Raw genomic sequence first — 26,078 nt, 5'->3', positions numbered from 1 at the left:
CACATACCTGAAGTTATTTTTTATGATGCTTTACTTATTCAAGTTAATGAGCAAGAGCATCTAATTTGTCCTGAACTGATGGTTCAGGGTTACAAGTCCCTTTTCTTTAGTTTTTCAGAAGATGAAACGTTTTAAAATATTCAGAAAAGAGCAGGTACTAATATCGGTATCAATACTATTAAAATGAATTATCCCCTGCCCTCACAAAATAATTGTCCTTGAGGTAGAATTTTTATCAAAATTTCAAGTCAAGGAGTCAAGTTTCTATATTTTTCATGTGAGATCATGCAATTGCACTAAAATATATTTTTACAGCTTTTCAACACCTTTACTAGGGTGCCAATACATGTGGCGTATTCTGTATATTAGCTTTTCACAGCACTTCCCTGCTCCTTATAAATCAGATTTTTCTGCTCTACATTCAACCCTTCTTCTACAAATTATATTTATGTCTGCAAATAAGGGGGAAAAAAATCATAATTATACTATTTTATAGTAAAAAAATAAAGCCCTGTCATTAGATTGTTCAGATACACACACTCAGGCAGGTTTGTAAAAAGAAATATATTAGCTTGGACACACCAAGATCTGTTTTCTACAAGAAAACTTAGTAACAGCTTGAAAATGAAAATCATTAATTTGCATCATTACAGTTCAAGATGAAATGCGCTATAAACTACTGTCTGAGAGAACTGATATATGTTCCTTCCAAAGTTCACAAAAAAGCAAAAAATATATACTCAACATGATTTTGCAGTCAATACAATATGGTTTTTGACTGCAATAGTAAGTAAAAAAAAAAAAAAAAAAAGCAGGAGATAAAGTACACTCATATCCTTCCCATTACATACATCACAGTTTCACATCAAAACATTTTCGCATTTTGCCTCTTGCAGCAAAAATACAGTAATCATGATATCACCTTATTCAAACCACAATAATTTACAGCAGAACAGGTCAGGTAGAGAGATGGGGGTGGGGAGACAAAGAATAAACTGTACATCAAATCCTCAACTCTATAAACTAACAATTACCTAAACACTCTCCCGTCACACATACACACACGCTAATGAGGAAAGGTTTGTTTTGAGCATGTACAGTAGATGTGTGCTTGTGTAGTTATCTGCAGCAGGCCAGCGCACTGAGGGAGGTGTGGCTGTCCAAGCTGCTGTCTGTCTCCGAGCCCAAAGCGGGATCACTGCCGGGATCGGTCGGCTCTGTGGACATGGAGGAGACGTCGTTGGCTGAGGAGGAGGAGGAAGAAGAGGAGGAAGACGTGGGCTGAGGAGGACTGTCGATCACTGCTGCACCTGTGCTGCGAAAAACAGGCAAACGCATAGGTTTCACTGAAACATAAAGAGCACTGCCATTTTCTGATGAGCTCAGACTTTAGAGGGGGACCACAGCAGCTAAAGATCTAAATGCAAAATTGTGATTTTTACAAAATTTAGAACATAAAGAAAATAAAAAAATGACTTAAAGTTTTGCTGTCTTTTAAAAATTCGTACATCCATCTCAAGCTGAACAATGTGCATAAAAAAATGCTACAAATGTTTTAATTTCCAGCTATTTTCTCATAAGTAGGTTATGCTATTATGAGCAAAAACTGATGAAATTACTTGCATCATTCATAATTACACCACAATTTATTGCACTTATTTAACTGAACAAATCTTCAAAAATAAAAAGCGTCCCTTCATAAAATGCTGTAAAAACGAAAAAGCATTCTGCATCCCTCAGCACAACCATAAAGCCATGCTTAACTCAGCTGCAGAGACTAATGTGACAAAATTCTGCAGCTTTCAGCAGAGCTGCATGTTCTTCTCTCAGAGAAGAAATCATGGCTCGAGCAACACGACTGTAAAGAATAAAAAGAGCTAAAAATCCTGTTCTTAGAATACACCAAACAACTACCAATATTTATCAGCTGTGGCAGTTTTTCAAGTCAGTTCTGAAGAAGAATATATATAAGACACTTGTGTCGTATAAAAACAAATGTATATTAGGTAGTGTCATTGTAAAATTTTACATTTACCTTGGGGCTGCACAGCACATTATTCTTGGTTTGATATAATTGCAAAATAAGGAATCTTTACCAAATATTTAATCTCAATGACATAAGTTCATATAATTAACATGGTGGTGCATCTGCTCTAATTCTCCCATATTTTAACTAATCCAAGTTATAGTGATTACTCACCTAAAGCAGTGGGTTGACCTCTGATAACTCCATTTTTTGTTCGTTCCTCCCATTCGATCACTTCCTTATAAATTAGCTCTGGAAAACAAAACGAGCAGCAAAGGGTCAAGGTAAGCTCAGTGGTTTAATGGAAATTGTCGATGGGTATATTCAGGAACATCAAATCTTTTTCCTAAGGTTGGGGTGCATAACATACTGCTCATCCCAAAACAACATCACGATTCTAATTTGGACTGGGCATGCTGGTGTGTGACCCTTCTAAAAATGAGTGAGAGGGTCATTATCACCTGACAGGCATTGAGATGAGCTCATCTTGCTGCACGACTGAAACTGATATTTAATCACAGTCTTTCCTATGCAGGACAGAATCATATTCCTCACAGTAGAAAAACATAAACCGGCCTTTTAAAATGCTTTTAACTCGTAACAAATCCAAATATGAAAAGAAAAAAAAAAATCAGTTATTCTTTTCCATACATATAGTAGCTCACAAATGTTTTCATACCCCTTAACTTTGTCACATCTTATCAAACTACTGTGTATGTTATTGGAATTTTTGTGATAAAATTAGTGTTTCATTATACAGTGGAAGTGAAATGTTTCAAATAATTTTATCAATATAAATCTCCTAAGTGTGGCATAGTCTCCCATTGCAATGTCATGTTTTGTTTTATAAATTACCTAAAAAATAAATTACTATTATTTTTATTTTTTAAAACTAAGTTTAAATGATAAAGGCAATCAAAAAAAATTTGCTTGGAGCATTTTCAGGGAGGGAAACTTTGGTGCATCTATGCATCGTTATTCATGCGTTTCAAACTAAGTCAACAACAAGTGAATCTGTTAAGTGCAGAGCTAGGAAGATAACCAGGTTGTCTAACCTTTCCACTCCTCCACAGTGTGCTCTCTTTCATCCAGTGTCCTGTCTGGGATCTTTGGAGGCGGCTAAAAATAAAACCAGAACAGAAAAGCAAATTTGATTTGAATAGCATCCTGGTACAGCAAGAGAAATGGCACGTTACGCAATGTGACAAACGCTTGTGTATTCTGCTCATCTCTCCAGAGATCCACTCACCGCTTCCACTTCAGCGGGATCGTACCAAACATTAATATATGGGTGGTGCAGGGCTTCATCCACAGAGATGCGCTTTGACGCATCAATCACCAGCATCTTGGATAACAGGTCTCTGGCTTGGCTTGCTGCAACAAGATACAACAAGCAGATATGGTGCAATGGTATTCATAAGAAACAAGGAAAAATCAATTTGCATTTCTTGTACAGAGGATGTTGCATACCTTTCAGTTTGTTGTGATCAGAGTCAGCAGGGAAGAGCACATCTGGGAAGAGCTTCTCAAAACTGTATCCGGCGTACCGCGGTCTGTTTTCTACATACGTTCTCACTGAGTGGTTCAGTTTCATTAGAAAATCCTGAGATGGAGTGCCTAGCTGCTCAATCACCTTGTTCCACTGGTCGATATCTGATGTGGAAATGTTAAAGGAAAGGACCTCACAGAAACACACGATACCAGAAGGGCAGCTTGACATTTAACTTTGCTTTGAGGTGCAAAAGTTAAATGCAACTCCTCTGTGATTTCATATAAACAGAAGAACACACATAGAGTGAAATTAAGAGCAGAAGGTTAAAAGTAATGATTAACAATATATTATTTTGTTTTTAAACCCAAATTAAAAGTGAGGACATCATGAAAAAACATCATAAGTTCTATAGATGCACAAAATTCTCACCATCATATGCAATTTACCTAAATAGTAACAATGTCCAAATCATCTTTTCTCCTAACTCGTCTTAATTGGGAACACTTGAATTACATTTATGGGGCTTGTGAAAAACCCTTGGCTGTTACATCAAAAGGCTTATTTATGCAGAGACATGGCCAATTGTAAGGGTTTCAGAAACTTTCAAGCAACTCTACAGGTATTCAACACAAAATAAAGCAGATACCACACACACTCACTAGTACCATTTATCTCAAAGGTGACTTCAAGGTTTCATAGGTGGGTGCAGCAGCACAAGCAATGTAGGTCATGGAGAGTATGATGGATAGAAAACGACAACAGAAGAAGCATTCACGGTGGTGGTGGACGTCTTCATAATGAAATGATGACATGTTGATCAATGAGGGTAAGGATACGATCAGTGCCAGGGAACAAAACACTCCCCCTGATCATCTCAGCCACAATGCATCCCACTGACCACACATCCACTTGGGATGGACATTAGGAAGACAGACAGGTGAACATGCAAATAAATGATAAAGAGAGAAAAAAATTACGTAAAAACAAAGTGAGAGAAAACCAAAGACAATTGCAAAGCCGCAACGATGAAAATGTAGACCATTCAGCAATGAGCAAGCTGCATGAGAGAAAAAAAAAAAAGCTAGAGACCATGAACATGTCAAAATTTATGTGCAACCAACAACTACCAATTGGAGATGAATTGACTTGTGCGTATTAGCATTTTCATGTAATTTCAAACCAAATAGCTTTAAAGAACAAACAAAGGAAAAAGTTGAACACAATCAAAAAGCCTTTATGAAGACTATTAAAGTAGAGGAAATACTCGGCAGACAGAAGGATACAGTCCCTTCCAGGGAAAAGGATTTTATGGCGAACCATTTCTGCCAGAATGCAGCCCACAGACCATATGTCCACTAATGAAGTAGACCACATTAACCAGAGCCAGTAAAAGAAGTGAGGAATGCATAGCAACAGGTTAGTTACACATAACAAGCTTGTTAGTGAGCATTTTCTTACAATTAGCTTTTCTTTTCAGAACAGGCATCAAGTGGATCCCCGAGTTACAGCTAGATTTAGTTCAACAAATTTATATGTATTTCCGATCCCAAAATAGAAACATTGGACAACAGATGCTGTGTTAAACTAATCACTCACCGTTGGCCTGGTAGCCCATGCCCAGGATAACTTCTGGTGCTCTGTAGTAGCGTGTAACCACATATGGCGTCATCAGGAGGCCTGTGGCTGCCGTCCGAGCCAAGCCAAAGTCCAAAATCTTCAGCGTGCAATCAGACTTGACAACTATATTGCTGGGCTTCAGATCCTGAAAAAAAGACATTAATCGGGTTAATCAGTTAGGAGGGGGGCTGTATCTGACGCACAGCTGAGATTCTCACTTTTACAGAATCAATGCCGTTTCTGGTTCGGGCAGACTGGTCTGTTTTACTTCAAACTGTGAGGATATGCTCTCCGAGTGTCCTTCTCGTTACTGATGCATATGGCAAAATGATACATTTTGTCATTGTCAATTTGGAGGATAGTCTGCATCAGCTGATGTCAGCTACACAAAATGTGCAGGAAATTCTGTAGTTTGTTCAAGGTCACTTGACATTTGAGATTGACCTCCCTGATTTTAGGCTCAGTCTGTTAACATTTTATACATGCATATTTTTAGCAGAGATTATTACAATACCAAATAGTTGCTTTACATTGTACCTAGAGTTTTTTTTAAATGCTTTTGTCAGTAGGTAAAGGACTATATTCATCCAGTGATCCTCTAATCATGCCACTTGACTGCTTGCCCTTACACTTCAGTGTCACGTATCATAGCAAGTTTACCAGCTCAGGACTTTGCACCTCAGAACATTGGCCCGACTTCAGGCTGTGTATTCGTGGCCAGCTGCTGCTCACCCTGTGTATGATCCCGGCACCGTGGAGGTGTTTGATGCCACACAACATCTGATAGAGCAGGTACGACAGCCTCTCATGGTCCAGCTCCATTTGAATCACTTGACACAGGTTGGCATCCATCAGCTCCATTACCAAGTATCTGATAGAAAAGAAAAGAGTTCATGATCCTGGCAGAGAGTCATCTTGGCAACAGGTACAGCAAGGTCTGATTCCCATAACTGCACAGGCTATTTTTATTGACTTACACATCTTGGAAATCTTCTAGCGATTTTTGTGGTGTGAATACATTTAATAGGCCAATGATCTGTGAATAGAAATCAAGAAAAATAACTAGCTTGGGACTTCACATCCATTTAAACATGCTCAGGCCACACAAAATGCTCTTTCTCCGTGTCATCTACTTGTGAAATAGAGGACACAGCTATTTTGCATGTTAAAATAGTGGCACACTTACATTTTTGTGATTGACACATTTCATTAGGACTAGCTCTCTGTACGCCCTCTTAGCATGGGTTTGATTTTGAAAGGGTCGACTCAGCTTCTTGATGGCAACATTTCGTTCAAGGATTTGGTCATAAGCAGAGCTGAAGGGCAAAGATAGCAAGAGAAACGCATCAAAAAAAGGCAACAACTGACATCAAGGCCTTTACTCTCCCAAATATGTCCAAAGCAATAAAATGTAGAGATGCACCATTCTGATTTTTGTTGCCATTTTTGTTTCCACTGTCAGGTTTTTGTATAGGTTTGACCAACCAGTTTAGATTTAAGCCAATTTAAATTTCTCTTTAGAAACTTTAATTTAGGTAGACTGAAGAACTGCTCTCTTCAGTCTTACTGATATGAACAGTCCATGTTTTGCATAAGGAAATTAAGTGTTAACATGCTTGTGTGAAACAATGTAGTTGCTGTAAAATGTGAAAATAAAAAAGTTCATGGAGTCGCCATCTTAAACTGGCCTTACCATGATTTGTGCAACTACTCAGCTGAACAGCACACTCAGCATAAGGTACAACATTAATTTAGATTCTTCTCTTGACACAGATTTCAAAAAGGTTGGCAACATTTATAACATTTTTGGCTTTAAAGGAAAAAACAACAACTTGACTATTGAGGCTTCCTAGTATCTCCTGAAAGTCATGCTCTCTCTCTTGCAGCTAAAATGAACTGCAGTCATGTCAACATGTAGAATATACAGTTTTCTTTTAAATGACTTCTTCTCTGACATTATGATACTGAAAATAGCCAACTGTGTGTGTTTTTTCACATTGATAAGCATTATTGTCAGCTCGATCTGGCACTTCGTATAGTACAATCAGTGAATGGGACCGAGCATGATTTTAAAGTTTTTGAGTGGCTGAACACAAGCTAGGACTAATCAAGCTGAAAAGTGCCCTAAAATGTTTAATTTAGGACAATTTCTCTATGTACAAAGTACATTTCTTAATAAATATCTTTTAAAAATAAAAAGGCACAGCTAATGTGAGATTCCAACTGAACAGTAGTCAGGGTCGATCAAACAACAAAACAAAAATTATTTAGATTAAGAGCCAATATCTCAGTGCACCTCTAATAAAAAAGTATAACACAAAATTCAACACAAAAATAGCACCAAAAGTTTATTGATCAAATGTTTCAGTGACGTGTAGCATACAGTGACCTATTTTTCACAGCATAGGTGTTAGCAGAACAAGGAGGATGCTGAACCACTCACCAGACGATTCCTTGTGCTCCTGAGCCGATGGGTCTTAGATTCTGGTATCGCTTCAGTACTGTAAACGTTGAATCCCCGACATCTACACTGTAGAACTCCCTGTCTCTCTTGTTTTTATTCATGGCAAAGTCTTCGATTACTGCTTTCTGTGCATCCAAAAATGTCCTCTGTGAAGAAGGAAACAGGTTTGAGTATCCAGCAGAGTGAGACCGACTCCACGGATATCGCAGGAGTTGCTGAGGCGAGTGGCAAGTAGCGAAAAACAGCAACGGAAGAAGAAAATCCTGCACTCAAGAAAACTGTTTAGACACTGCTGCATTTCACACTGATGCAATGCAATTTCCTTTCTCAGCAAATCCTGGAAACCCACATGGACTAAAGATTGAATGTCATCATTGGCGATAGCAAAACAGCAAGCAAATCAGAGCTCTGCTCCATCGCATGCAACAGAACTCTGGGTGACTGTACCATGCTGGAAAAACAACCATGGCAATAATTCCTCTGAGTTTGGAGTGCAGCCCAAGACAGCTCGCTTCTACAAGCGGGGTCTTTCACAGAAACATTTGCACAAAGGCACTGTGGCCTCACCTAAAACACAAAACGAAGGTTTGTGCCAGTGGAGACCGTCGACCGTTTGATTACAAGAAGCTCAAGCAGATCTTTCATTTTCTCCAACTCTTGCATAAACAGTGCCACCACCCTCCTCGGTCATCCACACGGCCGGCACTGAGTCCATATGAGGGAAATAATTGCCAGAACGAAGTGAGTCAGCTCCCCTTCTGTTCCGCCAACGTCACAAAGACGTCCATAACATCCACCTCCCTCGCAGAAATGAAAATAGACATGCAGCTTCTTTTTATAATTCAGACAGGAAGGCAGCTGTGCTTATTAGAGTTGTGATGTCTTGAATTCAGTTGATGTTTTCTTTTTGTGGTTGTCAGTGAAAGGAATCAAAATTGAGGCATTACAAAGAGGTTTTCTCAGTTTGCAGCTTTAGATGCCATAAATTCCAACAGACACACTCACAGCCGTAAATATTAATGGGATCATCTGTTCTGATGCAAGCAGCTGTGTGCTGCGTCAACAAATTCCCCTGAAATCACTTACACACTTTCAGATTGCACTTTTGGGTCAGTCACACACAAAACAGTCACATCGGTGCTCTGAAACTGCTCTCGAGTACGGAATCTGAGCCTGGCACTCCAGCTGACCGATGAAAGGTCACTGCAGTGTCCACCTACAGTCCAGGATCTTTCTCAGAGTGGATGCAGAAACATGTCATACTCGTCAAACACTTTCCATTAACTTTCTGACGTGCTGCCAGGAGGCAAGCATCAAAAGCAGAACCTTCAGCCTGCTGCACAGCCTCTCTGGTTCAAGCCTTTTCAAGATGATGTGCTTCACATTATTAGTCTTATTTTATGCTCTGACATGTCTGTTTATGTCTATTTTCTACCAATATTTTTAATACACAGAATTCCTCTCATGTTGCAGCAAGCAGCTCAGTTTACTCAGAAACTAATTTGAAATGGAAAGTGGTAAATCATGTGAAATGTCTGCTGCAAAAGCAGAAATATACTGTAACGTTGCTTTGTGAATTTAGTGCTAAAAATGGACTAAAATCTGGGTATATGTAAAACGCTGAATAAAACCAACGATTAAAACCCACAATTTACATGAACATTTTAACACAATGTTTTGCAATTCCTTAAAAATGTCAAACTAATGTAGATTCATAACACAGAGTGGTGTTTTGCACTCATTTATTGTTGATTCACTTATGGCTTACAGCTAATGAACACCTCATATTTAGTTTCTTAGAAAAGACTGCATATTACAAAACGCAATAAAAGGGGAATAACACAGACATGCCTTTCTACTCATAGACCAGGTTGCCAAGTTTTCCATCCAACTGGTTTGAAGGCATCTGACCTGAAATAAATAACCTCCAAAACACTGCATCCAAGCATTCCTTCACAACTGTGATAATGCATAAAGTTATGAGAACGATTGCAATTTGATCTATTGTGCGACTCCACTTGTGCACCTGTTCCTACCCCACTTTTTCCTTCCACTTACCTTTGCCTTTATATTCTCAATACAACATTCTGAAGAGAGAGCTTCTTTTGTAATGACCTTTTGTGGTTGAAGTGAGGGAGTCAGTGACGGTGTGCACATGATGTAGGTTATAACTGCTCACAAAATGCTAATGCTTGAAACTATTTAAAACGAGAAATGTTCCTGAAAAATACTATTCTTTTTGTTTTCGTAGGAAACATTAGCCTAGCAAATAAAATAAAAGGAGACCTCCTGCTTCTAAATCCCTCTTCCTGAAAGGAAATCAAGGTAAATCCCACGGTTACTTTGATTGTAATCTAAATTGACAGCAGTAGCCCCTTTTTGTCCTGACGGAGGCGGTTGAAGGAAAATGACTGAAGTGCTGCATCACGACACAGACATGCATACTGAACTGATGCAGCCAGATTAAGCCGGCTGGACGCCGCACACAGGCATATTATTATGGCAGCGATAATAATGGCACCCATATCGTAATATGACAGAGTGCGCTGTTGGTGCTGGCTGTATAGCCTGTGCCTAATTTGAACGCTGCAGCTATATTATCATATAACGGCGGGAGCAATCATTAACTGGGGGGATAAATTGAGCTGCAATATAAAAGTAAGGGGCTGAAGCAGCATGCACGCAACGATTTACGACCCTCCCCCCACGGCCCAAACAATGAGCAGCGCAGTCTGAGGAGCTGAGGTGTGAATCCTCATCTTACCTCTGTCATCAAATCAACAAGGGATCGATCCTGTTCTAAAGCGGATCCGGCGAACTTCGAACCGATCCGAAGCGGCTCCCCGATTGTTTATGCCGCCGCTGAAGGATGGTTTATCCCGTCGTGCGGCTTAAAAATACGTGACCTCACCAATTTCATTGCCTACGTTTCCAACCGGCTGCTACTGACAGGCCAGGACGCGCAGTGCGCACACAGGGCATGCGTCCCAGCAGCGCGTCACACACAGGCAGAGACACACCCACCGCCTCCTCCTCCATGCATCCATCCTTCCTGCCTTCCTTCCGTCTGCCCATCTATGCAAATGAAACAATGTTTTGGTCTACTTCCGTTCTCTTCTCGATAGGTTACGTTACTCTTTCTGCGTCTGGCTCCGCTTTGATTAGATACTTCCTGTTTCCAATTATGCTACAACAAGTCGAGGCTGCATATTGCCACTGCATGCTAATTTTTTATATGCCAGGCAATTTTGACAAAGACGACCAGGGAGGAAGTGGTACGAATCACTGAGCAGTCAGGAGGTCAAAAACACGTTTATCATGTCTGAAAATATGAAGTTTCTGGGAAAACTAATTCCTCTGCAATTTGTCCTTGGAAGATCAATGTCCTCAAATTGGTTAATTCTTGATTTTCTTCTTGAGAGAAACACTCTGGCATTGTACTCTTAGGACAATTTGATACATCAAAGCCACAAACTCCAGTATAATTTCTTTACATTTTATGTGACCAACAAAAAGCACTGCATAACTGTTGCTTGAATGAATACATGATAAAAAAAAATTACAAATAAAAATCTGAAATGAATGGCTTGATTATTCAACCCCCTACAATAGCTACTTTGTTGGATCATTTGTTGCAATTGCAACTTGAAGTCTCTATGATATGTTTGGATATTTAAATAGTTCATGTCTTTTATACCTCAGGCACAGATAGGGGTAATGGTGTAATATCAGCAAAAATTTTTGAAGTCTTGCCATACATTCTCAATTGGATGTAGGACTGGCCTTTGATTGGACCGTTCTGTCATATAGATATGCTTTTATGTAAAGTGAGGTACTTCACATATCAAATATGATATAGGTAGAAACTAGCAAAGAGAGTGAAATTGGACACATAAACACTACAAATGAATAGCTTACTGTGTATTTTCAGCTATCCTAACTTATACACAAACCCATGAACATATTTTTAAGTTATAAAGGCAAACATTTATAACTGGTGGTCTAACGTCCTTTGCTAGAGCTTGTTCCTGGGTCACAGTTATTCAGTTTTTGTACTGAAAGTTCTGGAAATGTTTCCATTCTTTTTATCTCTTAAGTCATTCCTGATAAAGCAAAGATCAACAAGCTTCACCTAATCTCTTTTGGGATTTTCCACATTAAACTGCTTATATTTACCAAGCTAATAATCTATCTCAAGATCTCAAAGTAACATTAAAGGCCCTCTTTTAGGTTTTCTTAGTATCCCTGCCCTGTATTTACCTTTTCCATCTTCCTGCCAAGCAGTTTTTCTTCTGGTCATCAGGGATCCTGAAGAAAAGTATTCCCACTACTACTCCCTCTATGTTTTTCTAGGGGAATGGTGTATTGAGGATAATATGCATTTTCTATGAAGCCTACAAAATAAAATCCTGGTTCCATTTCCACAACACCTTCTACCAGATGTTTTCTTGGTCCCCAATATGTGGTGACTTGAGCTGAACAAAAGCTTCTTTCTTGCACGACTAATGGTTCTCCTGTCATAAACAAATCTAGCGATGATGTTTTATTTGTAAAAGCTCTTAAAAGCTAGCACACCTTTATGTCTTATCAAAGCAAATCCCAATAAACTACATTGACTTTTGTGATTGTGTCAACGTTTGAAATAGTTCAAGAAAACAATTTGGTTTTACATCGTTTTATGTGGACACTTTTTTTTAACATCAAGAAGCTGTCAGTAAACTTCTTATTAGACTTGCAGGCTAATAACATTACAGTCACCACCTCCCTTTAATTTCAATTTAATGTCATATTTTCAATGGTCTGATCTGTAAAAGCATAATTTTTTAAATATGTCCAGAGTGGGGTCTAAATTGAGGATAAGGACATTCATTGGCTCTGCAGAAATCTGAACAGCATAGTAGAACAACGTGAGGGCACCATCTACAGCTCATGCATCATTTCTATACGCTACAACGGTCGTGCCATGCTCTGCGCATGTGACTCCAGAGCGGTGCCAAGGAGGACATTCGGTAAATTTGCGTTAACTCCGCGCTCAGCGGCAGGACACATGCTCCCTGCACCTACCTCATAACCCCGGATCGTTTTCCTTTCTTTCTTTTTTCCCTTTTTTTTTTATTTTTTTTATTTTTTTTTTTTAATCCTGCCTCTGTGCAGATATCCCGGGGCCTGCAGAGAGACGCTGAGCGCAGCGGCATGAACAGGACTCCCAGCAGCAAGGCAGAGCTACTACGTCTTCTTACCCCTTGTTCGAAGAGAGCCCGCAGTGTTATGATCATCGTCGGGGAGCTGCCCTGCAGCAGCGGGATGCTTCGTCCTTCCCAGACTTCAGCGTAGCAGCGCATCTACCCCCGGGGATCCACCGCACCTTTGGGCGTCAGACGGATTTAGTTAAATCGGTGTAGCTGATCTCATACCACCCGCTTATTGGTGGCTCTGACCTGTCGCTGTCAAACCGCGATGTTAATCCAATCAAGTGTTTAAAAGCAGAGAGGCTAAGAATAGAGGCAATTGCTGTAAAAAAAAAAAAAAAAAAAAAAAAAAGAAAAAAAAAACAGAGAGAGCGAGAGAGAGAGAGAAAGGGGGGGGGGGGGGAGAGAGAAAAAGTTTGATTTCTTCGGCAGAAGATCTGCTTGGGGTGTAGAGAGCAAACGATTCAGGCTCCATGTATAGTTAATGTCATTGATGAATCACCTGCCAGGAGCGAGCAGCCTTTACTGGGAGGACATCACAGCGGCATTGCGATGATCGCAGAGATTGCTTTGGATCTGTGGTGGGAGCACTGAAGACAAATAATCTACACAGGATCAGAAACTGGTTACATATGCTGCCAGGTAATTTTTGTTGTTGTTGTTGTTGTTTTTTGTTTTATTCTGTGTCTCCTTCGTTTCAGTGTGTTTTCTGGCAATTTGCACCGCTCTGGTCTATTTACAGTTTTATAATGGTGATCTGTTGGTTAATGGAGATTTTAGACAAAACGAGACACCCAGTGTTGACACTGCATAGTAAAGCCTTTATGTTAGTGCTTATCAGAGCAAAAGATAAACAGTCTAGATGCTCATGTGATTCATCCCATAAGTAACTTGTAACATGGAGTTTCAGGACAAGGAGGCATGTTGGCCTAATTTACTCTAAGCACACTTTAGCTCTTCTATGTACCTCGTTGTATTATGCTGGTCTGTGTTAGCGTGCGTTTCCTATTTCATTTATCAGACATTCATCGAGTGTTTTTGCAATAGACAGATTTGGAACTACAGAGGTCTAGAGAAATGACTGAGCTAGTTGTGGTAAACAGTTTATAAAAGAAGCATTGTTGCAGTTGCCACAAAAATGTTTCCCAGACACCTGAAGATGACTTCAGATATGTCTGATTATATGATCTAGCTCTTGAGAAATAGAGATACATGAACAGAAAATGAATCGCAGATTTTGAGATTAAACAAAGATGAAAATAAATTTTAATATGATTTGTTTCAGTTCAGTTTAGTGTAATTCAACTCTGTTCAATTCAGTTTGATGCATTTCAATCCTATTCAGTTTGTTTATATATATAAAATAAGTAGTATCTTCAGGTTGTTTACAAGAGAAACCAGCCTAATTCATATTCAGGTGTACAGATATGGAGATGCAGCAATCAACAGGCCACTAAACACAATCAGCCTGTTTTTCTTTCATCAACTCTGACCTTTTATCTGAGTGTGTGTAAGTGCGTAAAATTGAATAACTTCAATTGTTAGCAGTCTATAAATCAGCAAACCAGCAAAATGGGATTTGATTAAGTTCTTTTGAGCTAAATAAAATTTCTTCTGACCCCTTGATCTCAAACTATGCATCTAATACAAGCAGGGTTTTTATTTATCTTTTGTGTCACACTTTTTTCTTTAAAATTAATTAATCAAAATCTCAAACTCCCAGATGTTATAGAAAGACAGAACTTGGTATTGGCCTTATAATTGCATCTCTACTTCTCTAATTTAGAATTACATGATAAAATTAGTTGGATGTAATATAATCCCTGACCAATTCTAATACAAAATTCTAGTTAGATACTAATAGTTAGATAATCTAGTTAAATACTAATTCTAGTTCTAAATGTTCTCATTTTTTCCTTGTTATAATAATGCTTTCAAATTCAATGGTAGGGCTACTTGATATTAGAAACTTTTTGAATGTTGTAATGGAAATTTGAGTTGCAGTTAAGCTCGAGTCTCCCTGCTCTTCCTTATTTTCCATCACCAAAGTATGAGGTGGGGAGATTGAGAGTGGGGAAAGTGGATGCAGCTGCCCAAAAATATTACTGGGACACAAAGTGTGAATGGAAGACCCTTGAAATTTAAATTGTTATTAAAGATGGCATCCAAACAATCCTTTGCTGTTGCAGTTTTGCACATACTGATGGTAAGAAGGCGACTTTGATTTGATATATATTGTGCAGCTCTACCGGTTGGTACAAAGTCAAGTGCAGAACAAGTTTTCAGAACTTGCTTTGAAGATCAGCTAGTAAATCTAGTACACATCTTGGTGCTTGTTGCATTCCTTAAAAGTTATATGCTCAAAATAACATTTTGAAGAAGCACATCTACTGAGGTTTTCACTAATGACTGTGTGAACCTCCTGTTTTCTTCTTTGACTACTCTTAACAGTCAGAGCTACAATGACATGGTTTAGAGCCAAACTATGGCTGTAAAACAGTGGTACGACACTGGCTGCCCTAAGTGCTTCTTATAGGAGATTTTGGTAAACGTGATCACAATAACAATGCACTCGGCAGCACTAAAAAGTAGGATTTCAATTCAGTACATTGTGACTCTTGGCATTACAATGTAATTAGTGATAAGTGTGTTTGTTTTATTCTGCCACACATTTAATCTTGTAAGCCAAGGACAAGTTCATTTTAAAGAGAGGGATTAATTGAGGCCTAAAGTAATCGAGTTACTTTGTTACATTAAAAGCAGACCAGCAATTGTATTATCGCAATGAAAGATGTAGATAAACAGTGAAAATAACAACAACAAAAAAAAAACAGATATGATGTCAAACATGACAGCTGAATGCTGCTTGAAAAGAACTACCTCAGTAATTGATTAGTGTAATTTAATTAAAGTGCTGAGATCCATGGAAAATCCAGCATATATGTTTAGCAGCAGCTAAACATATATGCTTGTTTGTTATTTGTTATCTTATTTCTAAGGATTCTCTCTTTACAATGTCAGAACAGTAATCCTAGCTTCTGCTGTAGTGCATCTTAATAAAAACTAATGATCTGTGGGGTTTTTACAACATGCATGTTTACTGAGTCACTTAGCTTCAAATGACGTATCTGCTGAAAACCTGATAATCATTCCAGTGCTTTTCCAATCTGGGGAGTTTCTTTATTTTTTATTTATTTTTTTGTATTTAGCTCCATTAAACGTTACAAAACATCGATCTGATTTACCAGTATATATTTTAAGAATGACATCTCAGCTTTTTGTGTTTTATTTGTGCTCTTTGTGTTTCCAGGTGTGTGTGTGGAATGTGGCCAGAATGAGCAGCACATTTGTTACATTAGCTGAGGTGCTGGAGGCTCGGGGGGGACCTCTGCTGGAGGAGGAGATCTGGTCCCTGCTGCTGGGTGCTGCAGAGTGTTTAATGGATGTCTCTTATAAGGGTAAAGCGTTTCAGATAGCCTCTCCTCGTTACTGGCTCACATAACGCCCTTCTTTGCTGTGACCACACCTCGTTGTCGTTCCGGTGTTGTTTTGAAATGAGTTTGACCCACAGTCACTTAGTTGTGGAATGACATCTTTGTGCATGCTATTTTCCTGGACTTCTCGTCTTTTTCAGGTCACAACAACATGTGCAGCATCATCAGCCCCACCTCCTTGCTGTTGTCAGCCACTGGCACCTTAGCTTTTAAGAACTGTGGCCTATCAGATGAGGTATCTGCATTTGCTGCTCCCGAGATGCTGCAGGACCGTGCCGGCTCAACCAAACCTGCCACTGATAGGGTCAGTGCTTGGGTCCTAATCCCTGTCTTACCACCTCGTTTAAAAGATTAAAAGACCTTCGTGGTAGAAGAAGCAGCTATGTAGCAGTTGCTGGTTTCTGTTGTTGTTGTTGCTTGTTTTTTTATTTTTATTTTTTATATCAGGACCTTTTCACCTTACAACTGACAGAACTGATTACCAAGTCAGGGCTCTCATAAGCAGATGTGAATGCAAAATCTCAGGACACGAGAAACTGAAGGTCAACTAAGGAGTAAATACGCCGCCTAGTGGCTGATATAGGCAACATATATTTTTTTTAATTGTGGATTTGGATGTATAGTAAATTATTTAATAAAATTAGAAATAAATTTATTTTAAAACAAATTAAATACATTATAGCATTTTTAATTCACACAAAAAATCAGAAGAACTTACAAAATACCTTCAAAGATACAGCTGATACATGCAGTAATCATACACTGCGTTAAAGACGAACATATATTTTCTTTTTTCCAGTAAAATCAGAATTTTTTTTGCCTTTGGGTCAGTTTTGGTGACCAAAGTCATTTTGTGTCCTAAATGAAAGAATAATTTGCTAGATAATATTTTAGGAAATACTTTTAACTTTTCTTACATTCAGTAGTTTACATGCAGGCATACCAGGCATGGTTTTTGCAGTAGTTTGTTAGAATTGTGACTAAACTGGTGTGAGTTAGTCAAGATTTTTGGCCACTTTGCTCAAGTTCTGCCTAGAATCTTTTTATTGCACTGACATCAGGGCTTTGCTTGGTGATGGTTTCTCCAAAACATTGACTTTGTTGCCCTTAATTCACTTTGTAACCACTTTAGCTGTATGCTTTTGGCATTGTCCATTTGGAAGACCCATTTGCATCCAATCTTTAATTTCACTCCTGATGCCTTCATGTTGCTTAAATATTTCTTCATAATGTCATTTCAGTCCCTTCTGCAGCAAAACAGCCCCACAACAAAATGCTGCCACTCCCATGCCTCATGATTTGCATGGTGTTTTCAGGCTTGCAAATGTCCCCCTTAGACTTTATGTTGTTTTCGAGTAATGGGTTCTTCCTGTCTGACTGAGTTTTCAGTCCATGCAGGGCTTTCTTACCAACTTATGTCAGCATCTTCACAAGGTCTGTTCTTTTCTTTGAGGTAGAACCACAAATTTCATACATAAACATTTTCATTTTGGGGATACAGAACTTGTCTATGTCCTTAGCAATACGATGGCTGAACATTGCTAGGCTATTTGCAGTTGTGTGGTTAAACAAACCAGCCGATAACAACATAGCAAATCATTATACAGCTGTTTAAAAGTCCCTGGTTATCATCTGGGTGGATAAGAGTTTCCTTTGGCGAAATCTATCATCCTGTTGATTCCGTAGGCATCTGAGGAACATGAGTGTTTTTTTTTTAAATAGTTTTAAAATAGAATGAGTCTCACTGAAAGCTAGAAAGCTAGCAAGGAAAGGCTAGCAAATATTTGCTGCAAGGCAATTATTTTGCATTATGAAAACATACAATAAACAAGTAAGAAACATTACACTATAGTGGTAAAATAAAAGGGCAAAAAGCTGGAAAGCAAACTACAGTTGATGATATTCCAGTTATTATTAATGAAAGTCACCAGGAGCACAAGACCTGAAAGGTGTGGAAGGTTGACACAATGACAACAGGTCTTAAAATTATTTTGGTGTTAAGCCGTTCAGTGATTTATAAGCTAATAAAAGTGTGTGAAAGTCTATTCCCTGAGATAGATGAGTGAAAACAGGAGAAAAAGTGGACAATGGCCCTAAAAACCACAAACAGCATTTAGCCTTCAGTACCAGAACGGCCACAAAAACAAAAAAAAAAACAACATTATTTATTAACATGACAATCGGAAACTCCTCTTGGTAACAAGCTAAGATCAGCTCAAAGGATTCTTAAAGGGGAGATTAATTACAAACAGATCTCAAAAGTTTGATTGGTTCTCTCTGACCCGATTGGACAAGTTTTCTTCTTGAGTTGTGATATTCAGTCTGACCCTCTGATCTCAGCTTCTTGAAAAGCTGTACTTCCAGAGGAGAAATCATTGCAAGTCATGTTTCATAACCAGTGATAAATTAAATCTATTTAATTAATTTTTTAATGGTATTTAGATGTCCAAAACATTTTTCAGTTGTAAACATGTCAACTGTATATCATGATAATGCTTAACAGCCATCTCATATCTGAAGAGAGTTGTTTTAAAGTTCAGCTTTTCAAACATGTAAACAGTATAAAATCAATATTTAAAGTTGTGATCTGAATTTCTGAATTAGGAAATTGACCTTAATTAAACCTTTTTTCATCTCTTTTTTTCTGAGAAATCTTAACAGATTTATCTGCCATTCAGATAAACAACTTGACTTAGACAACCTAGTGTTGCCAAATGCTTCCTGTATTTTGCATATCCAAAGCCATATAAGGAATAAATAATTGTTTTGAACACACTGGTGGTTCTAAGTGGAAATTTTGAAAGTCCACTTAGAAAAACAGTTAAAAGTGTATTAAATGTCAAATCCAAGGAAAGATAGCTACATATTCTTTATAAAAGTTAGCATATGTGTTTTAGAGCCAGCTATCTCTGTCTTAAACATGCTGTGTTGTTCCTCAACAAGTATACTTTGCTACACAGATGTTGGTATATTCGCTGGGAATGACTCTCTACTGGTCGGTTGATTTTCAGCTACCTCAAAATCAGGTAGGAATCCATGAAACAAAACTTTTCCTTTTTTTCCTGGTTTCACAGTCCTCTGGTTTAGCCATTTGTGATGATATTTTAAAACCTTTCCAGCCAGTTCAGTTGAGTGACCATCTCAACAGCATCCTCCTCAGCATGTGTGAGGACCTGGCCCACCGCAGGGTAAACCTCACTTCAATTCTGGAGGCCTGCGAATCCCAGCACAAAGCCTCCAACCTGCTGCCGCCCACCAAAGTTGTTCGACAGCTCGTGGAGGAGGTTTTTCACGAATCAGTGAGTCGTTGATATCTGAGGACCTCATGTTCTTCGTTTCTGGCTTTGCACCTTCTCTACAACCAGTGTTATACATTATGTGTCAAAAATGAAAAGGCATGGCGGCTTTCCTTTATTTTTAGATGGATGGTTCTCTGCCAGACAGCAACATTCCTCTGAGCGGCAGGAGCCAGATGATCAGGGAGAGACTTCACAGTGAGTACGCCTTTAGCTTCTGATAAATAATCTTCTCTTGTATGCAGTTAAAACGATACAAGTTATTTAGTTGTGCCTTGAACTGCATAAAACTTTAACTCACGCATGTGTATTATCCTAGAAATTACCTTTCAGTTACATTTTGACTCAAGATAGAACAGAGGTCAACAGGATTAAGATCTTAACCTCAAGCAAGCCTGGGATTAGACTCCAGTTGGAGCCAGTAATCAGATACAGAACATGCAGGATGCTCCAGAATAAACCTTCATCATCCTTCAGTTGCATTCATGCACATAAGTGTCTTAACGGAGCTTGGAAGCTGACAAAAATCAAACTTCACTGTCACCTTTCATCTCCTACCTGCCTGACAGGGAAGAGAGGGCCATTATCAGACTTCAGTGAAGGAAGTGCTGAAGGGCGGAGGTACTCAACGGACTCTGACTCAAAATCAGGTAAACACATGACACAAACGATGCTTCAGAGCTGTTCTTTGTTGTTTCTAAGTTATTGTCTTATACTTGCTTATCTCAGAATTTCACAGTTGTTGTTTTCTTTACATGACATAAAGTAAAATGTATAGAAGGAATTTGTTTAATTTTTCCGGTTTAGGGAGTTTTCCTCAAAGACCTTGGAGGCAAAGACCAAGAAGCTCACCCACGCTGTTGTACCAGTCTTCTTTAGACAGGCATGTATTGTGCGCATCAGCGCATCTTCACTGGGAGACAGAGGGTTTCTACTATTTTCATTATCTCTGTGTAAGCGGTGCATACTTACTGCTTGTGTCAGAAGTTTAGATACACTCATCGTGGTCATGAATGTCATATTTGTTTGAGACTTTATAGGTTTTACTCTACTCTTTTTATTTTATTGCATAAAATAACACAACCATCCACTTGTATTTTTTTTAAATACAAGCTTTTCATTCACAAGTTGGAAGTTATTTTCAAACTTTTCAAATGTTAACGGCATCCCAAACAATATTTGGTTAAATGTTTCTTTGCAAAAGCCGCACAGCTTCTGACATAATTCTGGTAAGACTTATGACGAATTCCTGAATAGTAAGAAATGTTGATCAAAGTGAAGGTTGGAACATTTTTAAGGTTTATGTGAGTCAGATTTACTCATAAGCTATAACCAATTGACTTGTTAAGCTACCACCACCATGTATCTATAAAAAAAAAATAAAAAATAAAAAAACGATGAAATGAACTAACAGATTATGACATTTCCAAAGTCCCCATCTCATATTGAAAATTTTTGGAGAATGCTCAAAGAAAACAAACAACTTTAAAGGAGGTGTAGCAGTACAACAACAGCCGAATTATGTCAGTAGCATACGGTCAAGAGACAATTAGGAATATTTAATTAATTATTAGTGCAAATGTATAAACTTTTGTATCTTTTTTTTTTTTACTTTTTAGAAAATCATTTGAAGTTGTAAGTATATTGATGGGAAAATTGACCTCCCCAAAGAGCAATGAAAATTAAAATGTTCCTTCAAAAGTTTGAAGTTAATTTAGTATTGACAAAAAGAATGAGTGAAAGTCATTTTCCAAACAGAAATGCAAGTACATTTTCCCCCTCCTCATTTTGTCTCTCATGGTCTGCGCTGACTTTGGAGGGACGTGACTCTCACTGCTGTTGTTTGACTTTTCAGCTCATCCACACAACGATTACTCATTCTGTCCTTCCTACCCTGCCTCTGTCCCGTCAGGCTCCCTCGGAGGGTACGCCGCAGGGACAGCAACTGCAGCTGGATTGGTAGGAGCCCCCACCACAATTTCTCTCCAAAGGCATCAGGCAGATCTCACAGTCCTTCCATTACCTTCAGCGAATCTTCACTCAGCCTGAGCCAGAGAAAAGCTAAGGTAAGAACAGAAGCTTTTTTTTGTTGTTGTGATAGACAGACTTTAAATGCTTTGCAGGAGCAAAAGACGCAAGAGAATATGACCCTTTTTTGAGATCAAACTTGTTAGCAGTGGGGAAAATTGAATTTAGCAACAGAGAGTTAAGAAAAACAGCATAAAATAGGTTTAATATTCTGTAAGGTTTTTAATTATGTGCTGTATATTTCAGGCATTGGGTCCAGAGTTTGTAAGAATGCCAGATGAGCAGCAAATTCTTCTTGAGCTTCCAGGATCTATCGTGGTAAATGATTGATTTCAAGTCCTCCTGTTTCTCTATCTGCCCCCTTATCGGTGTATTTGTATGTTCTTCTGCACTTTTTAAGTTGCTGTTCTCGCACGTTGACCTGTCTACATGCTTAGTTGCACGTTTGTTACAACCTTCTCAGTGTGTCTGTTGTTGTTGTTGTTTTTTCTATGTGCATGCATTTCTCTGTGTTTGCACACCACAGTCCAAAAAGGGCCATTCAAGTTCCTCTCAGCGAGAAGTGACTGTAGTGCTGCCTAATGGACAGTGCGTGGTTGTTCGCTGTGACATTAAATCCAGGGCAAGAGATGTGTTTGACATGGTGGTGGCTCACGCAAACTTGGTGGAGCACTTTTACTTTGGTCTTTCCTTCCTAGATGGTAAGAGGACATGTCAAATTGGACCTAATCTGTCTGTATGCACGTGACCAAATCAGAAATTATGTTTAAAATGTCATAAATATGATTCTAATTTAACATTTGTGTCATAGGAATTACCACAGCAGTTGCAGAGAGACAAAGAAAGGGTTTGATACTTTTTGTTGTCGTTGTCGTTGTTCTGTTTTGCAGACGATGAATATTTCTTTTTGGATCACGAGACAAAAATCTCCAAAGTTGCACCTGACAGCTGGAAAAAAGGGCAAATATCTTCCTTCTTGGTGTTTCTTCGAGTCAAATTTTTTGTCGATGATATTGCCTTCGTTCTGTAAGTGCAGCTTTTTCAAGTCGATGCCTTTTTTCCGCATTATTTGCTTTTGAGTAGTGTAGCTTCAATGGCATTAAATGTCAGTGAGAAAAAATCAGCTGAAAAATTGAGAAGGAACACTTTCACACTGTAAAATGTGTCGTTTTTTGACATCATTTAATAGGACATTCATTGAAAGTTTAAACTCAGCTCCCTAAACTCAGTTTCTTATCCTTTATTTCATGCTGTATTTATTCATCAATATATATCTGAGATGTGACATCAATAATTGTTAATCAGAGACAGTAAATAGTACCTGAATAACAATTGCTCCTTCACTGTCTAGGCACAGACTGACTCGGCACCAGTATTACTTACAGCTGCGTAAAGATATCCTGGAGGACAGGCTTTACTGTAATGAGGAGACAGGCTTGTTCCTGGCTGCTCTCGCTCTGCAGGCTGAGTTTGGTGATTATATGGCGGAGGTACAGAGGAAACACAGAAAAACAATGAAATATTGCACCTTTAAACACCTACGTTATGAGTCAGAGTGTGACCAATAGTGTGTTGTTGTTTTTTTGTGTGTGTGCGTCTGTCTAGTTGTATGGCAAAGACTATTATCAACCTGAGCATTATGTATCCAAGAGAATGCTGGAGAAACTTGCTGTACCCATCATCAGAGAGGAGTTGCCGAGACTACATGCAAGTCATGCCCATTTGCTGCCAGAGGAGGCAGAAACAGAGTACCTGAAGGTAAATGCACCCTTCCCTTACCTTTCTCTTATGACATGCTAATTTGAGAGGTGATTGTGTGAACTTTCTTTCACAATAATCCCCCCTCAGATTGTCCAACAGTTGCCGGAGTATGGAGTTATGTTCCACCGCGTAGGAAGAGAGAAAAGACCATTGATAGGAGAATTAGTTCTGGGAGTGTGCGCCAAAGGAATCATCGTCTATGAGACAAAGAACCACCTGCGAACTGTCACCAGGCGCTTTCTGTGGAGGGAGACAGACTCTATATCCACTGGGGTAAAATAATAAGTGACATTCCACTTAAATTTTGTTTCAAGCTTTTTCTAGAAAATGTTGCAAAGGAAGTTTTTTTTTTTTTTTTTTTAGTTTTGCAAAAAAATTATGCCTTCTTCAACATATTTGTGGTGAACTGAAAATGGGACTTTGTAGTACATTTCATGCTCAGACAAATCTGCATTTGTGGCAATATAGGGTGATTTTAATCACTGACAATGTGTCACCAGTTGTGTTTTGCTGTAATACAAACCGCTACGAGAGATCTTCCCTGCAGACATCCATCACTAGCTACAATAACTCTTTGAAGAATTTGAATTAATATGAGTTTCAACAAAATTAAGTTTCCCTTTGGGATCAATAAAGTGTTATTGCATTTGAATTTGAATGTAGAGTGACTGTGAACAGCAGCTTTCCTTCAACCATATTTTTATTCTTCCTATTCCTCCATAAAAGACCAGATTTGTGGCTAATATTTATCCCACCAATTTCTTCAGGGGAGTCAAGTACATTTGCATGCCACATTTTTCATGTTTTTAATTTGCATTTATGAATTACACTTTGTGTTTGTTCATAAAGTGTCTGTTGGTGTACCAAGTAATGCTTGAGATGAGAATTTTTGCAATACTTCATAATTTTGTTACATTTTAATCTTCACTTATAGTGTTACAAACAAAATGTAGATTTACAGTTCGTAGACATGACCCTGACCTGTGTTTGTGTTTCAGCGTCGTAAGCTGATCATAGAGTGCGGTGGACCCAGCGGTAAAAAGCACATCTTTGTAACAGAAACCTCTAAAATTGCACAGTACCTCCTGAACCTCTGCTCAGCACAGCACAAATTTCACAGCGAGATGACGTCTCGACAGCTCAACCACACAATGATACCTGGTGGGACGGCTTTAGTTATTTCACCAAATATATTACCGTACTTTCCACTGTTAATACACACACACTAAAAAAAGAAAAAAAGAAGAAGAACTGAACAGGAATGTCACAACAAAGACAAAAATAAAAACAATTCCTCTCTTGTTCTCCAGATGAAAACATATCTGCCTACCGGGCCCGTAACATGAGCCTGAAGCGGATATCTTGCTCAGAGGGCATGCTGAACCATGTAGGTTTGACATCTGGCCAGGCCGACTCCCTCTCCAAGTCGTGCGACGATCTCACTGCCAAGCTGGAAGCTCGACTGCGCCAGCAGAGAGAAATGAGGAGAGAGATGGGCAGAGATCTGAACAAGGAATTGCCTGGAACGGGAGACCTCAGGGATGGGAAAGAGCGACAGTCTTGGAGGTAATCTCTGATGATGATGATGTTGATGGTGATAACTAGAACTGTCTCTTTGGTCACTGGCGTTGTTGTGATATAAATAGATATACACACATATGTTGTAGCTCTCCAGGGGTTCCCAGACGGCTGTCCAGTGTCTCACTACAAAAGCTGGACTCTGATGCCTCTTCTTCTCTAAGAGGTGACAATAATGAACCTTTTTTTTCCCCACACATACAGTTGCACAGATTTAACAACCAAAGTACAAACATCTGTCAAGTCAAGCTTTGTACTTTGTAATGAAGTTTGCTTGTTTAGGTTTAGTTTATAGTTAGAAATGAACAAAGCAATCATATTTTTTTTTTCCTGTTTTGGTGATAATTGGCTCTGTCCTTATTATTGGTCTTAATTAACTATGGAAATGTTGTAGAGTTCCAACACAGACATCGGGAAGACAAATCTCACAAATTTTGCTAAAACACATCTACTTCATATGTAGGAGACTCAGCCTGAACTGGTCATCTCCATTAGGATAAACACTTTTTTCATTTTTATTTTATTAAAGAATCCTCTCAATCAATCAAACAATCGAATTTATAGTAAGTGCATTTCTAAGTAAATATGTTTTTTTTTTTTTTTCTACTAGTTGATACTCCAACACGCGCACCACCTGAGAGAGAAATAGTTTGTGTGATACTGAAGAAAGATCCCAAACTGGGTTTTGGTGAGTATTTCTTAAACTCACTTGAATATAAAAAAAAATAATAATAATAAAATAAAAGATTACAGTGGTTGTGATTTTTGCAGTTTATTCTTTAGCAGGTAATATTTGCCTTCTTGCCATGTTTTTTTTCAGGCTTTGTGATAGTAGGAGAGGACAACACAGGAAAACTTGACCTGGGGATATTCATTGCTTCCATTGTGCCTGATGGCCCTGCAGACAAAGATGGACGAATCAAACCTGGTAAGGTGGAATGAGAAACATTTGATTTACTTTTGAAATAAACAAACCCTGTAAAAATTTTTCCTCCTGATCCTGATTTCTCAGGGGTTTTTTTTCTGTCACACTTAATTGTTATAGATCCTTTCGCTGATTTTAATGTGAGAAAAAGATAAGCTGAGTAAATGTGAAAAGTCAGAGAAAGAAAGGCCCACTGGAAAAAAAAAAA

General features: G+C 38.6%; 2 protein-coding genes across 7 annotated transcripts in view; one reads left to right on the top strand and one right to left on the bottom strand.

Annotated features, from left to right (window-relative positions):
- Window positions 1-545: 545 nt before the first annotated feature.
- Window positions 546-13,086, bottom strand: mapk8a (mitogen-activated protein kinase 8a). Of its 5 annotated transcripts, none has more exons than XM_015028046.1 (12): window positions 8,167-8,597; window positions 7,579-7,745; window positions 6,322-6,451; window positions 6,113-6,171; window positions 5,868-6,006; window positions 5,115-5,280; window positions 4,802-4,873; window positions 3,497-3,679; window positions 3,276-3,400; window positions 3,082-3,145; window positions 2,201-2,278; window positions 546-1,310 (listed from the first exon to the last, which is right to left on the bottom strand). In XM_015028046.1, the coding sequence occupies exons 2-12, from the start codon at window positions 7,698-7,700 to the stop codon at window positions 1,120-1,122; spliced, it is 1,329 nt and encodes a 442-aa protein (XP_014883532.1). In that variant the 5' UTR covers window positions 7,701-7,745; window positions 8,167-8,597; the 3' UTR covers window positions 546-1,119. The 5 variants fall into 5 exon arrangements, with proteins under 5 accessions (XP_014883532.1, XP_014883528.1, XP_014883529.1 ...); XM_015028042.1 differs by lacking the exon at window positions 8,167-8,597 and adding an exon at window positions 12,840-13,086 and having other exon boundaries at window positions 548-1,310; XM_015028043.1 differs by lacking the exons at window positions 4,802-4,873; window positions 8,167-8,597 and adding exons at window positions 4,355-4,426; window positions 12,840-13,086 and having other exon boundaries at window positions 548-1,310.
- A 94-nt stretch (window positions 13,087-13,180) lies between these two features.
- ptpn20 (protein tyrosine phosphatase non-receptor type 20) overlaps window positions 13,181-26,078 on the top strand; it is a 40,715-nt gene continuing 27,817 nt past the window's right edge. The window contains exons 1-20 of one of the 2 annotated variants that reach the window (XM_015028037.1): window positions 13,181-13,430; window positions 16,099-16,246; window positions 16,423-16,586; window positions 19,243-19,308; window positions 19,402-19,581; window positions 19,704-19,776; window positions 20,148-20,228; window positions 20,386-20,461; window positions 21,491-21,644; window positions 21,853-21,924; window positions 22,133-22,307; window positions 22,497-22,632; window positions 22,958-23,096; window positions 23,212-23,364; window positions 23,455-23,640; window positions 24,366-24,528; window positions 24,678-24,933; window positions 25,035-25,111; window positions 25,556-25,633; window positions 25,766-25,873. In XM_015028037.1, coding sequence (XP_014883523.1) covers window positions 16,123-16,246; window positions 16,423-16,586; window positions 19,243-19,308; window positions 19,402-19,581; window positions 19,704-19,776; window positions 20,148-20,228; window positions 20,386-20,461; window positions 21,491-21,644; window positions 21,853-21,924; window positions 22,133-22,307; window positions 22,497-22,632; window positions 22,958-23,096; window positions 23,212-23,364; window positions 23,455-23,640; window positions 24,366-24,528; window positions 24,678-24,933; window positions 25,035-25,111; window positions 25,556-25,633; window positions 25,766-25,873 — 2,461 coding nt within the window. In that variant the 5' untranslated portion in view covers window positions 13,181-13,430; window positions 16,099-16,122. The remainder of the gene's footprint in view (window positions 13,431-16,098; window positions 16,247-16,422; window positions 16,587-19,242; window positions 19,309-19,401; window positions 19,582-19,703; window positions 19,777-20,147; window positions 20,229-20,385; window positions 20,462-21,490; window positions 21,645-21,852; window positions 21,925-22,132; window positions 22,308-22,496; window positions 22,633-22,957; window positions 23,097-23,211; window positions 23,365-23,454; window positions 23,641-24,365; window positions 24,529-24,677; window positions 24,934-25,034; window positions 25,112-25,555; window positions 25,634-25,765; window positions 25,874-26,078) is intronic. The other variant, XM_015028036.1, reaches the window with a different exon arrangement.

This window comes from Poecilia latipinna, unplaced genomic scaffold (genome assembly GCF_001443285.1).
Source record: "Poecilia latipinna isolate Pla-1442-1.1 unplaced genomic scaffold, P_latipinna-1.0 Scaffold113, whole genome shotgun sequence".
Classification (NCBI taxonomy): Eukaryota; Metazoa; Chordata; class Actinopteri; order Cyprinodontiformes; family Poeciliidae; genus Poecilia; species Poecilia latipinna.
Note: the sequence above shows the minus strand (reverse complement) of the source record. Positions and strands in the feature narration are given on the sequence as shown.